The sequence below is a fragment of the Ahaetulla prasina genome, chromosome 1 (genome assembly GCF_028640845.1).
Source record: "Ahaetulla prasina isolate Xishuangbanna chromosome 1, ASM2864084v1, whole genome shotgun sequence".
Lineage (NCBI taxonomy): Eukaryota > Metazoa > Chordata > Lepidosauria > Squamata > Colubridae > Ahaetulla > Ahaetulla prasina.
In genome coordinates this window covers 237,388,899-237,403,698 of record NC_080539.1, presented here as the reverse complement: position 1 = coordinate 237,403,698, position 14,800 = coordinate 237,388,899, and the positions used below count along the sequence as shown (strand labels likewise).

The 14,800-nt window shown below is 39.1% G+C and overlaps 1 protein-coding gene across 5 annotated transcripts in view; it reads left to right on the top strand.

Moving 5' to 3' along the window:
• Window positions 1-546: 546 nt before the first annotated feature.
• Window positions 547-14,800, top strand: part of HNMT (histamine N-methyltransferase) — a 36,209-nt gene continuing 21,955 nt past the window's right edge. The window contains exons 1-5 of one of the 5 annotated variants that reach the window (XM_058193779.1): window positions 593-647; window positions 5,941-6,038; window positions 7,568-7,685; window positions 8,652-8,795; window positions 10,596-10,648. In XM_058193779.1, coding sequence (XP_058049762.1) covers window positions 8,665-8,795; window positions 10,596-10,648 — 184 coding nt within the window. In that variant the 5' untranslated portion in view covers window positions 593-647; window positions 5,941-6,038; window positions 7,568-7,685; window positions 8,652-8,664. Of the gene's footprint in view, window positions 648-5,940; window positions 6,039-7,567; window positions 7,686-8,648; window positions 8,796-10,595; window positions 10,649-14,800 lie in introns of all 5 variants that reach the window. The other 4 variants (XM_058193796.1, XM_058193788.1, XM_058193802.1 and 1 more) reach the window with 4 other exon arrangements.

Sequence of the window (14,800 nt, the reverse complement as noted above, 5' to 3'; positions counted from 1 at the left end):
AACTTGATACATTCATATTTGGGCAGGCTTTTTCAAGTACTATGATTGGTTAAGGCCCTGTGAGCCTAGAGTATAAATTACAGGCATTTGCCTGCTGTTCCTCAGTTCCAGTTTTCAATCAATAAATGCTGTTGTAGCTATGCTGGTCTGGCTCTGCCTCCTGAAGCCCGCTACACAATAGTTTAACTATACTTTTAAAAAACTGTTTAACCATTCTGATATGCTGCTTTTTTAAAACTTTACTTTTTGCCTGGACAGCAGAATGTTACAAGGTGGAAAAAAATAAACCCATATTCTGCTGTGAAAGTAAGCACATTCTACTTTTTAAATTAAATGCCTGAAGCTGTATTCTCTCCACAAAAGTCATAAAAACAAGCAATGTCAGGATTAACCCAATTCCAAAATGAAAGCGGAGCAAGAGTTTTCAGTGTTCAGCTCCATTCAAGACCAGCCAGTTTTGTCATCAATTGTTCTTGGTTTTTTTCAAAGCAGAAATCCAGTCCTTGCCAAGACAGGGCTTCTGTGGGTGGAGATAGATTTAGCCTGTAAAAATGTACTTTGTCTGGCAGAGAATTCATTTCCTGCAAACTATTGTGACGTTTCAACAAACTGAAACTAGCAGCTCTGTAAGGACGAGACTTTTACAGGTAAGTACAAATGTTTTCAAATGTTGGTTTTAAAAGAAAAAAAAAACTAAACTGAAACCAACAATGTATTTTTCCTAAAACCCTCCCTTTTTTTCTCTGTTGCTATTATTGGCCTACATTTCTATAAATAGGGAATCAGATCTACCGGTAACTCAGTATTTTGTGTTCTGTGCTTGGAGCTATAGTTCTGTGCTGGGAAATGAAACACAGCAACAGCTGCAAAATTCTTCAAAATTAGACTCCATTCCAGTGTTCATTTGGACCAAATAATCAATGTTGCATATTTAAGTCCATGACTTCTGGATTACAGTTACTCAGTGACTTAGTTCTGAGCTAATTTGGATATGACTGCTCTATAAAATATTTTGCATGCATTTGGATTAACAAAATACAATATGCATTGCCATCCTTGCCATTAGGCATTATTGCTAAAGATTGTTTTGCATGTTTACATTTATATTTATAAGAGCCCTAGTGACACAGAAGAGCCATGGTGGCGCAGTGGTTAGAATGTAGTATTGCAGGCTAATTTTGCTGACTGCCAGCAATTCGATCCTCACGGGTTCAAGGTTGACGCAGCCTTTCATCCTTCCAAGGTCTGTAAAATGAGGACTTAGATTGTTGAGGGCAATCTGCTGACTCTGTAAACCACTTAGAGAGGGTTGTAAAGTACTGTGAAGTGATATATAAGTCTAAGTGCTATTGCTATATTACATTGCATTTAAATAACACATCAGACATGTACTCCATGTGGCTAAAGTTAGGAAGCAAAGATAAGAAGTCTGCAAGTAAAATTATTATTGCTACTAATAATACACGTAACCTGATTTTTAAATCTAAGCTGCAGCAGGCTTCTCTAGATTAAATGTGCAAAGATGTACAATATATATATAAAAAATATATATTGTTCATTTTTTTTTGCCTGAAATCAAGAAATATTCAAACTCTGAATCGTATGTTAAATAATCAAACCCATTTCAAATGTCATTCACTTGATCCTTCCCAGAGACTACTTAGTAAAAGAATGTATAAACATGGGCAGTACGGTTGTTTAGAAGGGCTATTTATACACAATTTGTAGTTGCCATTATTGTAAGCTATGAAGTTTGCTTCTCATGTATTTGAACTCCTTAGGGCAATGTTTCTGAACCCTGGCAACTTTAAGATATGTAGACTTCAACTCCCAACTTCCAATTTTGGAAATTGAAGTCTATATATCTTAAAGTTGCCAAGGTTGCAAAATATTACCTTAGGGTATCGTAAAAACTTGACTACCCTTTGTGTGTGTAAGTGTGTATGCAAAAGTTCTCACATGCCAGTTCATCCATTTCATTTCTCCAGCTACTTTTCCTCTGTATGGAAATTAACCAAGAGCAATTGGTAGCAATTCTCATGATCTTCCCAATAGCTAGACCAGTGATGGCTAACCTTTTTGCCATTGCTTGCCAAAAGTGGGGGTTGCGCAGGGGGGGGGTCGCACGCGTGGGTGCCCACACCCATAATTATATGCTCCCCCATGCATGCTCACATGACCCACTGGAAGTTGGCAAACGGGCCGTTTCCGGCCTCCGGGGGGGTTTTCGCCCTCTCCAAACTCCTAGAGAGGCTCTGGAACCAGGGGAGATCAAAATATGGGCCTTCCCCAGCCCCCCCAGGCCCTCCGGAGGCAGGAAACAGCCTGTTTCCCCACGTCTGGTGGGCCCAGAAGGCCCAAAAATCAGCTGGCGCGCCGGAGCTGAGCTCACGTGCCCACCGATATGGCTCCATGTGCCACCTGTGGCACGCATGCCATAGGTTCGCCATCAAGGAGCTGGAGAGCAGCTATCATTGGAAACTGCATAAAGCTGGAAAATTGAAGTATCTCTAACTTGATGGTCTGTGGTTTGCACATATCTCTCTGATCCCTGAGAAAGTGTCCTGTGATATGGTAGCACTAACTCAGCTGCAAATTCTGCACGATATCCTCTTCCTCTTGGATTTGGTTTAATACCTTAATTTGTTCATCTTGGTGATTGCATAATTATCAATTAGGAATATTTAAGGAAGAACTAACTGTGGTTACAAGAGCAGCTGTCTATAAATATGCTTTTAGAATTCACATTATGAATTCTAATCTGACTTCAATTGGACAATCCTAGTCACTTTTTTCCTGCATTAACTTACCCAACAATTCTTCAATCAATTTGCAGGAATATTGATTGGTCAAGGTGGCTTCGTTTAGAAAGACAAGATACCACCTGTGCCTTTCCAGATAGGGTTATCAGACATCCAGCAAAAGTCTTCCTTTTTGTCTTCATGTCTGGCAGGCAAATACATTTAATAAATAAATAATAAATAATTGATTACTACCTTTGGGATGGCTTGGCTGCTACCAGAAATTGACAAAGCCATAATCATCTATGAACACCGATTACCAGTCAGAAGATACAATAAAAACTCCATAATTGCCATGGACATGGACAGACTTAAGCATAGTTTCAGCTGGGAAACTGTAAGCATCCTAACCAAGCCAAATACAAAAACAATAGGTAATTTCTGGAAGCCAGGGAGTCAGACAAATCAGCCATCAACAGGCACATACAGATAAGCAACTTTTGCATACCATTCAAAAAAGGCAATCAAAAAGCTAAAAAGGAAACAAAACATCACCTCAACATCAATCAACACCCAGATAAGCAGAGATTAACACCAAGATTAACTCTAGACCAATAGCCCACCACAAGACCTAAAACAATGGGAAATAAACAACAATCAAGGAACTACCAATTCAAACAATCAATCAATCAATCAATCAAAGAAACAAACAGTAAACAACAATCTAATCAAGGAATAATCAAATTACTTCCATCAACTGGCAGAGCAAGCCACTTGTATATAAACAGAGAGCAAACCCCACTCCCTTCTAGCACTGATGATGTTACTTAGTTGGGTGATGAAACATCTGCAAGAAAATAACCAAATTCAGAAAGCACCAAATCCCCCACAAGGCCATAATCAGTTACACTCTGAAGGCCTTTGCATTCTAAGTCTCTAGCACATTTCTGTGACTGAAAAACCAGTCTTTCTGATGCTGGGAAATGTACGATAGTTTCATATACTGTATGTATAGACCTAAGTACTTTTCTTCCTGTACTTTTTGTCTGGGATGCTGAGAAGTTTAAATAAAGTGTCCTCTTCAATGTGTCCCACCATTTGTCCTCTTTTCCAATTTTCCATGTCCTAATTTGCCTGTTTGGATATCTGGTAACCCTACCTTCAGATGTACTAATGGTATAGATTTCCAAATTCCCAGCCAATTACACCATTGCCATGGTGACTAGGAATCTAGGAGATTGTATTGTAGTCCCCACATAGATGATGGACATTTAGTCAGTGAAGACTGAGGCAGATAATAATATTGTGTTTCTTGGTTGCATTTGCTCTCTGTGTTGTTTAAACTGTATGAGGAATTCCGGGCATGCAAATGGAAATGTAATTAATCTTGCATCTTTTGCTTTGAACCTGCCTTAGCCATTGTCCAAGCTGTTGTGAATATTGAGTTCAGTATTTGTGACTTCTCGGACAGAATTTGCTGGCAAGGCAATTATTAAGTCGAAGGTTCAGAAGAAAATGCTGACATGGGTCTCAGAAATGTTAGACGAACAAAGAACGCGCTGACTGAAAAGGACTGGTAGCAGAAGGCCCAAGGGGATGGAAGATGAGGGATAATCTCACTGAAGATCTCAAAAAATACAGTACGAACAGATATATTTTATCAGTAAAAGGAGAGAAAAGAAACAATATTCTTGACAGATTAAGATAGAAGTAAAAGGATGGGCAAGTATGTGTATCATAGAATGTACTGGATTAAAAAGACATAGGGTTTTGTTTTTTTCTTGGGCTGGATGGAAGAAATAGAGAACTAAGGAATTTCAAAGTGAACCTTTTATTTATTAATTTTATACTGCCTTTATTACTTTTTAAGTAACAAGGCAGCAAACCTACATAATATTTCTTTATCCTCTTCCCCACCCACAACAACCCTGTGAAGTGAGTTGGGCTGAGAAAGAGTGATGGATTGGCCCAAGGTCACTCAGCTGGCTTTCATTGCTAAAATGGAACAAGAACTCAGTCTCCTAGTTTCTAGTCCAGCAGCTGAACCATTACACCAACCTGGCTCTTAGATACTTTAAAGCTGTGGTGAAATCCAAATTTTTTTACTACTTGCTCTGTGGGTGTGGCTTGGTGGGCATGGTCTGGCTTGGTGGGCGTGGCTTGGTGGGCATGGCAGGGGAAGGATACTGCAAAATCTCCATTCCCACCCCACTCTAGGGCCAGCCAGAGGTGGCATTTGTCGGTTTTCCGAACTACTCAAAATTTCTGCTACCAGTTCTCCGAACTATTCAAAATTTCCACTACTGGTTTTCCAGAACCTGCTGGATTCACCCCTGCTTTAAAGAGTAGTTCCACAGAAAGCACTTGTAGCAGACCTTTATGACATAATAAGAGTGACTTAAAAAGTTCCCTTAAGCCAAATTCCCTACTATTAACTATTAAATTGCTTTCCTACATCAGGTTCAACCCTGCTTCCCTTTTTCAAAATCAACTAGATGCTACTCTTTGCTGAAGTGAGAATAATCGATAACAATGAGCCCATGAACGTTTGGCCCAGTAGTTATAACGGTGGGAATGGATTCTTTGCTATGGTGGCCCTCTGGATTCTGGGAATCCAATGATAGTTGAGGATTAAGGGGCCTTCCCAAGCTATGAGAAAGTGATCTCATTCAGCCCTGATTTCCTATTGGATCTTCATTTTGTTGGGCTGTTTAGTAACCTATCATCAAACTTAGTGAATGATGAAGAGTAACAACTGCTTGCTTAGAAGTTAAATAAGGATAAAGTAGTCTAGGTATCATCAGTATATTGATGGCACCCACTCCAGTGTTCAACATGAAACCCACAATACTCCCAGGTATGGCCCAGACCAGATTAAAATGCATTCCTAATTTTATTAGGAAAATAAAATAAAAATACAACAAAATAGAAATAATATTACATTTTGAAACTCAATAAGAACAAATTTAATGACCAATCTCTCAAACGTGAGGCTTGTGACTCAGAAAAAGTCTTGCACAAACTTGTTTCCTAAGATAAATTGCAGCAGAAAAGATAGGGCTAACGAGATGCAAGATACTAGATATCCGAACAGGCAAAGGAGGTCATGGATAATTGGAAAGAAACAGTCCACACTAAATTGAACGTTGCAGTTACTCAAACTCGCACTAATTGTGACCTACCTGTACCTTTTCCCCAGATGACCAGCAGGCAGGCGGCTTGCACTGTTAGGTGATCATGACCTGCTCCAGACTTCAGAGTTTCCAGAGCATAAAGGAGTATCTCTGTCCAAAACAGGTGGAATGATTTCCTCTCCTTAAAAAAAAAGGATTGAATGTTCTCCCTCCAAAAGAGGTTGAATTTATATACTGTACTTGTTGAGTTTCAGGCTGCTCAAGGTCCTTGATCATGACTAACTTTCTAAAGTTTGAAAAATTTTGCAATCATTAATAATTAAAGTTTAAATACCATAATTTTCGGAGTATAAGACTCTCTGGACTATAAGACACACATACCTTTTATGGGGAGGAAAACAAGAAAAAAAAATCTGCATCTGCCTCCCATCAATTTGTCTCCTTGCAGCAAACAGTCTGTTTCATTTTCATTTTCAACACAGCCTGATTAGCACAAGAAACAAAATCTGCCTCTGCCTCACAGCAATTTGCCTCCTTGCAGCAAACAGCCCATTTCAATTTCAGCTTCAGCACAGCCTGATTAGCACAAGCAGCTGATTGTTGGTTGGATCGGCCTCCCAAAGATCAGCTGTTTCAGGCTGCAGGGATTGCCATAGCCTATTGCTGCCTCCGTGCGCCCCATTTTCCGGGAGGCCAGCGAGTAGGCAGGGCTACATTCGGTGTATAGGACTAGCCCAAATTTTCACCCTCTTTTATGGGGGAAAAAAGTGCATCTTATACTCCAAAAAATACGGTAAGTGCAAAATACGTTGAAAAAAATACGGGGGACAATGAAAGAGAGGTGGTGATTCAAATGACTTGCTATACAAGTAGTCCTTGACATACAACTACAATAGGCGCCAGAGTATTTGTTGTTAAGCAAATTTTTGTGGCTTTTACATGACGCAACATGTGATCACACTTGATTTTACAACCTATTTCTGATGCAGTTGTTAAGCGAATCACCATTGATTAAGTGAGACATCACATGACCGGGACTTGCGACTTTTCCTGCCACCTTCCCCAATGACTTTGCTTGTCAAAGTTGACTGGGAAGATCACAAAGACTGACACTATCACGGTCACAAGCGGGAGGACCAGTCATCATTTTCTCAGTGGCATTGTAACTTTAAAAAAAAATATGCTGTATGAGTGGTTGTAAATTGAGAACTGACTGTAATGCTTTTCTTTCTTTTGTTTTTTAAAACTATCCTCGTTTTGTAACCCACACATTTTAACTTGGTTTGGGAAACGCCATAAAAAAACATTCCCCCCCCCCTTATACATGGGATATCAGAAATTAGAAGGGACATTTCAGGCAGGTGAAAAGGAAGCTTGCTTATTTAACGGTAGCCTGGGAGGGAGCTGAGTGTGGGAAGGAGATAATCTAAATATCTAACTGTGCATGTGAATACGTGAACACACAGACACGTACTATAAAAATTCAAGGGCCTATAAATATACATAAGTACTGAAAACAAATTTGTAATAATAAATGCAATGATATGTTTTTTCTAATGTATTGGTCATCTCTTGTTGTGTTGATGTATTAATATAAAAGATTATTATTATCATTTTATTTTTCTCCTACCTTTTCTTAGATATATAACACAAGGCAGCCAACATACCTAACATTCCTCCTATTTTCCCCAGAACAAGAACCCTGCAAGGTCTGCTGGGTGAAAGAGAGGGACTGACTCAAAATCCCCCAGCTGGCTTCCGTTTCATTTTCATCATCCCAAATCGGGATATATAAGCAAATATACCAGAGGTGGGTTTCAGCAGGTTCTGACCAGTTCTGGAGAACCAGTAGTGGAACTTTTGAGTAATTCGGAGAATCAGTAGTAAAAATTCTGACTGGCTCCACCCCCATCTAGTCTCTGCCTCCTGAGTCCCAGCTGATCGGGAGGAAATGGGGATTTTGCAATAACCTTCCCCTGGAGTGGGGTGGGAATGGAGATTTTACAGTATCCTTCCCTGCCACACCCACCAAGCCAAACATAGCAAGCCATGCCATGCCCACCAAGCCACACTCACAGAACTGGTAGTAAAAAAAATTGAAACCCACCACTGAAATATACCTGTGTGGTTTCCTACATTAAAATACAACACGCATGGTCCTTATGCAGGGTTTAGTGGTCCCTGTTTCTATTTGACTTTGACACCCCTGCTCTCCAGTACAGGTAGTCTACAGTATAACATTCTGATAGAATGGGGAACAATCACTTTAGAACACTGCCTCAGGCTCTGCTAAAACTCTTTAATTGAGTTTTTTCCCTTCTAAAAAATGTTTGAAGATGACACAGTATTGTAAAGTTTCCCCCCTTAAGCTGAACCTATTATGTTTTTTCAAATTCCCAAAGGATTGCCAGGATAAAACAGAATTTGAGCTAGTTAGAGACACAGAACTATTTTCCAAAACATTTCTGGATAGAAATTCTTATTATTACTTAGATTCTGATTCTGTTTTCAAAAGAGCCTGGGTGGGCACTCTGTTCTACAGGGAGCCAAGATGTTGTGGCAAAATCTGGTAAGAATACCAATATGCTGTTTCAGTGAATGCTTTCCTTACTTTCCTTACTTGCCTTAGGTTGAACAAGCCTTGCAACCCTCTTCAAGGTTGGACAAGGATTGAGGCTGTTCTTACTTTTCCCATCACTCTTCCTTGTCTCCTGCCTTTCCAAAACGTGAGCCCAATAAGTCTACTTTTTGTTTTTTTACCTATATCTCTAAGTAGGGTGGCAATTACCATGACCATGAGGAGTTTGTTTTCGAATCACAGTCATTACGTTGAAACTTTTCAAGTCTTCCTCCAGAAGTCAACTGAACATCAGTGTATGCTGGACTTCATTCACAAGAAGCTGCCACAATTAATTTCCAGGTAAATACAAACATGTTCTTAGAAATATTTGATGGATCAGGGGTGTCAAACTTGATTTCACTGAGGGCCACATCAGGGTTGTGTTTGACCTCAGAGGGCCAGGATGGGCATGACTGGAGTTGGGCATGGCCAGCTCAACATCACTTGTGTCAGGGCACCTGATTTTCAGTCTTAGGCTTATGTTGTGACTGCAGAAGACCTTTTTCATTTTGAAGAATGCTGTTCGAGCTTTCTCTATCCTTGTCTTAACTTCACTGATCATGTCCCAGCTTTCATGTAAATTAAAACTGAGGTACGTGATCCTTTCAACTTTTTCTAGTGGTATTCCTTCCGAATTTATCAGTGGTAAATTAATGGTTTGTTTGCTGATGACCATGATCTTGGTTTTTGAGGTGTTAAACTTCAAGCCATATTTTTCAGTTATTTCTGAGACTCTGTTGATGAGGAGCTGAAGGTCTTCATGCTTACTGGCAAGCAGAATCAGCATTTGTTGATCTCAACACCATTTACTTTGAGGCCAGCATCAATGTTTTCCAGTGCTTCGTTGAAAATATTAAACAGCAGCGGAGACAGAATACAGCCCTGCCTGACCCCTCTTTGCATTTCTGCATCATCTGAGTATTTTTGGCCTAGTCTCACATTTGCTACCTGATGCCAATATAGATTCTTTATGATTCGGATGTCTTTGTCATCTAGTCCCACTTGATTCAGGATTTGTAATAGTTTGCTGTGTCTTATTTTATCAAATGCCTTTTCAAAATCGATGAAACACCATGACTGACATCTCTAAAGCACTGTACAAGAACTTGAATGCTGAACAGGGCATCTCATGTACCAAGATTGTTTCTGAAACCAAATTGTGTGTTACTTAGACACTCCTCAGTTTTTTTTGTATACTGTATTCCTGTATGAATTATTCTCAGGAATATTTTCAGGGCATGACTCATTAAGCTTATTGTTCTGTATTCGGTACACTTCTTTGGATTTATTTTTTGGGGATTGTCACAAAGGTTGACTTTAGCCAATCATTTGGTATCTTTCCTGTTTCATATATTGGATTGAAGAGCTGCAGTAAAAATTTGAATGGCTATATACATGTTTTAAATCAATAAAATCAATCTGAGTGAGCTTTTTAATGTATTTGGTTGTGTGCAACTTAACTTTTCATTCCACTTCATCCGACTCACTTCTTTTCCTTTAAAAAAAAATAAAAAATAGTGGATCTCTCTAGATTTAGCACTAGATCTAGAGATCTGGATCTAGTACAATTCAAGGTTCCCGTCAATATAACCCATTAGCATTTTATTTTTTTACCCTTTTTTTTTGCTAGTTGACATGTTCGTCTAAAGGAGCTGAAAAGACTTCCTGCTCTTGTTTGTCTGCTACTTAGTTGAGTTTAGGTGTAAGCAGTACATGCTTCTCTTGCTCTGATAGCCCAAAGTCACTGAGACTTAAACTTGTTCCTAACCACAAGTCTGCAGTCCATCTGCGTAGCCACATCCTGACCACCCTTAATGAGCCACATCAGGCTGGAATGGAATGGAATGGAATGGAATAGAATTAGAATAGAATAGAATAGAATAATTTTTTTATTGGCCAAGTGTGAATGGAATTTGTCTTGGTGCATATGCTCTCAGTGTACATAAAAGAAAAGATACATTCGTCAAGAATCATAAGGTACATATACAATAAAATATACAATAAAAGACTGGGAGGTGCCTAGAGGACATTTTCTAGAAATGCAAGTCACCGGACCGTTTGAACAGCTTTTGATGTTATGAATTTGTCCTTCCCTCCTAGCATCAGTAATGGAAAAACTGAAATCAACGTTCTAAGTGTCGGTGGTGGTTCAGGTGAGTCAAAACACAAAGATATTATTTAGCAATCTGAATTATCAATGGTGTTACATATGCAGGGCATTATATTACATTCATATACTTGGGGGAATGTAGAAATAATTTAAAACATACCTCCCGGCAAAAGAATGTTCTGCAATGTGAGGATGAATGGGCAAAAAAGAATCAGATAATGAGAGTAATGTGCAAATTAAACCTATATATAGAATCAGACGCTCTCAAATACACTGAGTTTGTTTCATATAATTCTGCAGAAGACTAGAATGTTGGCTAGCCAAAAAAAGAAAAAGAATAAGATGGGGCTTTTCAATTTCTTATTCTGCCTTTCATTTTCTTTGTGACAAATGACTTTTTAAGCATATAGGAAAGGCCTTCTGGTTAAGGCCAAGACTCATCTTAATCTAGCATTTTGATTCTCATGATGACCAGCTGGATTCTGTGGGATTTGCAGGTTCTCCAGGACTCACATTTTCACTGGTAAAGGCCAAGGGTACTTTTTGCCCAGCTTCAGTTGGTACAATAGTTGCAATCAGTGGCGGGATTCAAATAATTTAATAACCAGTTCTCTGCCCTAATGACCAGCTGGGTAGGCGTGGCTTGGTAGTCATGTGACCGTGTAGGCATGGCCAACTCAACATCACTCAGGTCAATGGGTGCTTCGCCTTAGCTGTTACAATGTAATAAGGGTTAAACAGAGAGGCAGTTTCTGTAAGCAGGGCAATAAAGATTAGGCTAGAAACAACACCAGAATGTTTCCTTCCTGCCTTCCTTACAGGATTAGCCCTGAAAAGTGGAAAAAAACAATATACGAATTTGATACAATCAAAGGGGACATAGGGACAGGAACGGTAGGCACGTTGGTGCTCTTATGCACACCCCTTACAGACCTCTTAGGAATGGGGTGAGGTTAATAGTAGATAGTTTTTGGTTAAAGCTTTGGGGATTTTGGGAAGAGACCACAGAGTCAAGTAGTGCATTCCAGGCATTAACAACTCTGTTACTGAAGTCATATTTTCTGCAGTCAAGATTGGAGCGGTTCACATTAAGCTTAAATCTATTGTGTGCTCGTGTAATGTTGCGATTGAAGCTGAAGTAGTCTTCGACAGGAAGTAACTGATTATTCTATGAGTTAAACTCAGGTCATATTGAAGGCGGTGGAGTTCTAAATTTTCTAAACCCAGTATTTCTAGTCTGGTAGCATAAGGTATTTTGTTGTATTCAAAGGAGTAAAATATTTGTAAAATATTTTTGGACGCGCTCAATTATATTAATGTCTGAAATGAGGTATGGGTTCCAGACAGGCGAGCTGTATTCAAGAATTGGTCTAGCAAATGTTTTATATACTGTGGTTAGTAGTGTAATGTTTCTGGAGAAGAAGCTACACAAGATTAAGTTTACAATTCTTAAAGCCTTTTTTGCAATGTAGTTGCAGTGGGCTTTGGCACTTAGATCATTTGGTATGAAAACTCCAAGGTCTTTAACGGGGTGGGGGTCATCTACAAGGTAATGTCCATCGAGTTTATATTTAGTGTTCTGATTCTTTTTTCCAATGTGCAAGACAGAGCATTTGCTGGTTGAGATTTGGAGTTGCCAAATTTTTGACCATTCCGACACATAGTCAAGTTCTTTTTGAAGGATAGCCGTATTGTTGGTAGTGTTAAATAGTTTAACATCATCAGCGAAGAGAACACAATTACTTATAATATGATCACAGAGGTCATTAATGTATAATATGAAGAGTGTTGGTCCTAGAACGCTGCCTTGGGGGACGCCGCTATTGATAGGAGTGGGATTTGATAGGACACTGCCTATTTTGACCACTTGTTGTCTATTTGACAGGAAAGTTGTTATCCAATTATGGAGGAGTCTGGAGATGCCATAGGATTTTAGTTTTAGGAGACGTTTGTCATGTACCACTGAGTCAAAAGCTTTACAGAAGTCTATGTAAATTGCATCTAGATTTGTAGTCCATATGTTTTTGCAGTGAAGAAGTTGTAAATTATAGGATAAGTTTTTTCTGGAACCAAATTGTTTATTAGAGAGTAGGTTGTTTGTTTCCAGGTGGAGGGTAATGGATTGGTTGATGATTGATTCATTACTTTGCAGGTGATGCAGCATAAAGAAATTGATCTGTAATTTTCAACTAGGCTGGGGTCTCCTTTTTTGAAGACAGGGATGACCATGGCTTGAGACCATAGTTTGGGAAGGGAGTTGGTCCTGAAAGATTTTTCAGAGATTATGCTTAGGGGTTCTGCTATATTAAAAGGGAAATGGAAAGGTTCCCCTCGCACATATGTGCTAGTCGTTGCCAACTCTAGGGGCCGGTGCTCATCTCCGTTTCAAAGCCGAAGAGTCAGCGTTGTCTGAAGACATCTCCGTGGTCATGTGGCTGGCATGACTCAACGCCAAAGGCGCACAGAATGCTGTTACCTTCCCACCAAAGGTGGTCCCTATTTTTCTACTTGCATTTTTACATGCTTTCGAAACTGCTAGGTTGGCAGAAACTGGGACAAGTAACGGGAGCTCACCCTGTTAAACGGCAGCTATATTATTATGCTATATTAGTGGAAAGTTTTTTAGGAAGAAAGCACATAGTCCATCAGGTCTAATAGATAGAGATGGTTTCAGTTTGCGAAGGACAACATTATCTTCTGTGAAATCTATTTGTGTTAGGTCGTTGTACTTATTGTTGGTATGACTGGGGAATGTTGGGTATGAGCCATTACTGTTAACAAAGACTGAGCCGAAGAATGTGTTAAAGAGGTTTGCTTTAACTGTTTCATCATTATATTCTTTACCGTTAGATCCTTTTAGGGGTGGGAAGGATCTCGAGTCTTTAAGTTTGTTGTTCACAAAATTATAAAAAGCCCGACTGGATTTTGTGCGCAGAAGGTCCTCTTCTTGTTTGATGTAGTATTTGGTGCATTCGATCTTTATTTGGTTGCATATATTTTGGTAGTGGTTTCTAAAGTTAGCTACAGATTTTTTTTGGATTGGAGCTTTTTTATTGATATGGATTATTTATTTTTTCTGATTTTGTTGGTGGTTTGTGGTACGTATAGTTTAATGACTCTATTGACTTTTTGACATTTTTAAATATTTTTTTTATATTTTATATTTTTTTTATATTTGATTTTTTTTTGACAGGGGTTTGAGCAGTACTGATATTAGGTGAGGGGTTTTTGTATTTTTTAATTACATCCCCCCCACCAAGTTATGGATTTATTGGAAATTCGGGAATGCTTGAGTTTGCTAGCTATTTTACTACCAGAATTTACTTTTATTTAATTTAATTTTCAAGTGATTGAGTCATTATGACTTAAGTCATAAATTATTAGGGAAACATTTAAAACAAACAACAACAACCACCTCCGAATAGGAGCAATTAAACTTTAAAAAGTCTTCCCTTAGTCATGATGAAGTACTCAGTCCACACTGTAGCAGTAAAAAAAGAGCTGCTGGCATCCTTATTTATTGACCTGACTTTTTTTTTCCTGTTTTTGGAATGGTATGGGTTTTGTGCTTAAAAAGAGCAAGAAAGGATGCTTAAACGTAGGGCTGAGACAAAGACATGGGGCAAAATGGAGACGGGATGCTATTCTATAGATAACATAATTCTATGCATACATTTCCTTGGCTCAAGAGCTACACTACATTTTGTGTAATATATAATATAATATAATATAACAACAGAGTTGGAAGGGACCTTGGAGGCCTTCTAGTCCAACCCCCTGCCCAGGCAGGAAACCCTACACCATCTCAGTCAGATGGTTATCCAACATTTTCTTAAAAATTTCCAGTGTTGGAGCATTCACAACTTCTGCAGGCAAGTCGTTCCACTTAGTAATTGTTCTAACTGTCAGGAAATTTCTCCTTAGTTCTAAGTTGCTTCTTTCCTTGATCAGTTTCTTGTTCCCATTGCTTCTTGTTCTACCCTCAGGTGCTTTGGAGAACAGCCCAACTCCCTCTTCTTTGTGAGGGAGATATTGGAACACTGAGATATTGGAACACTGCTATCATGTCTCCCCTAGTCCTTCTTTTTATTAAACTAGACATACCGAGTCCCTGCAACCGTTCTTCATATGTTTTAGCCTTCAGTCCCCTAATCATCTTTGTTGCTCTTCTCTGCACTCTTTCTAGAGTCTCAAC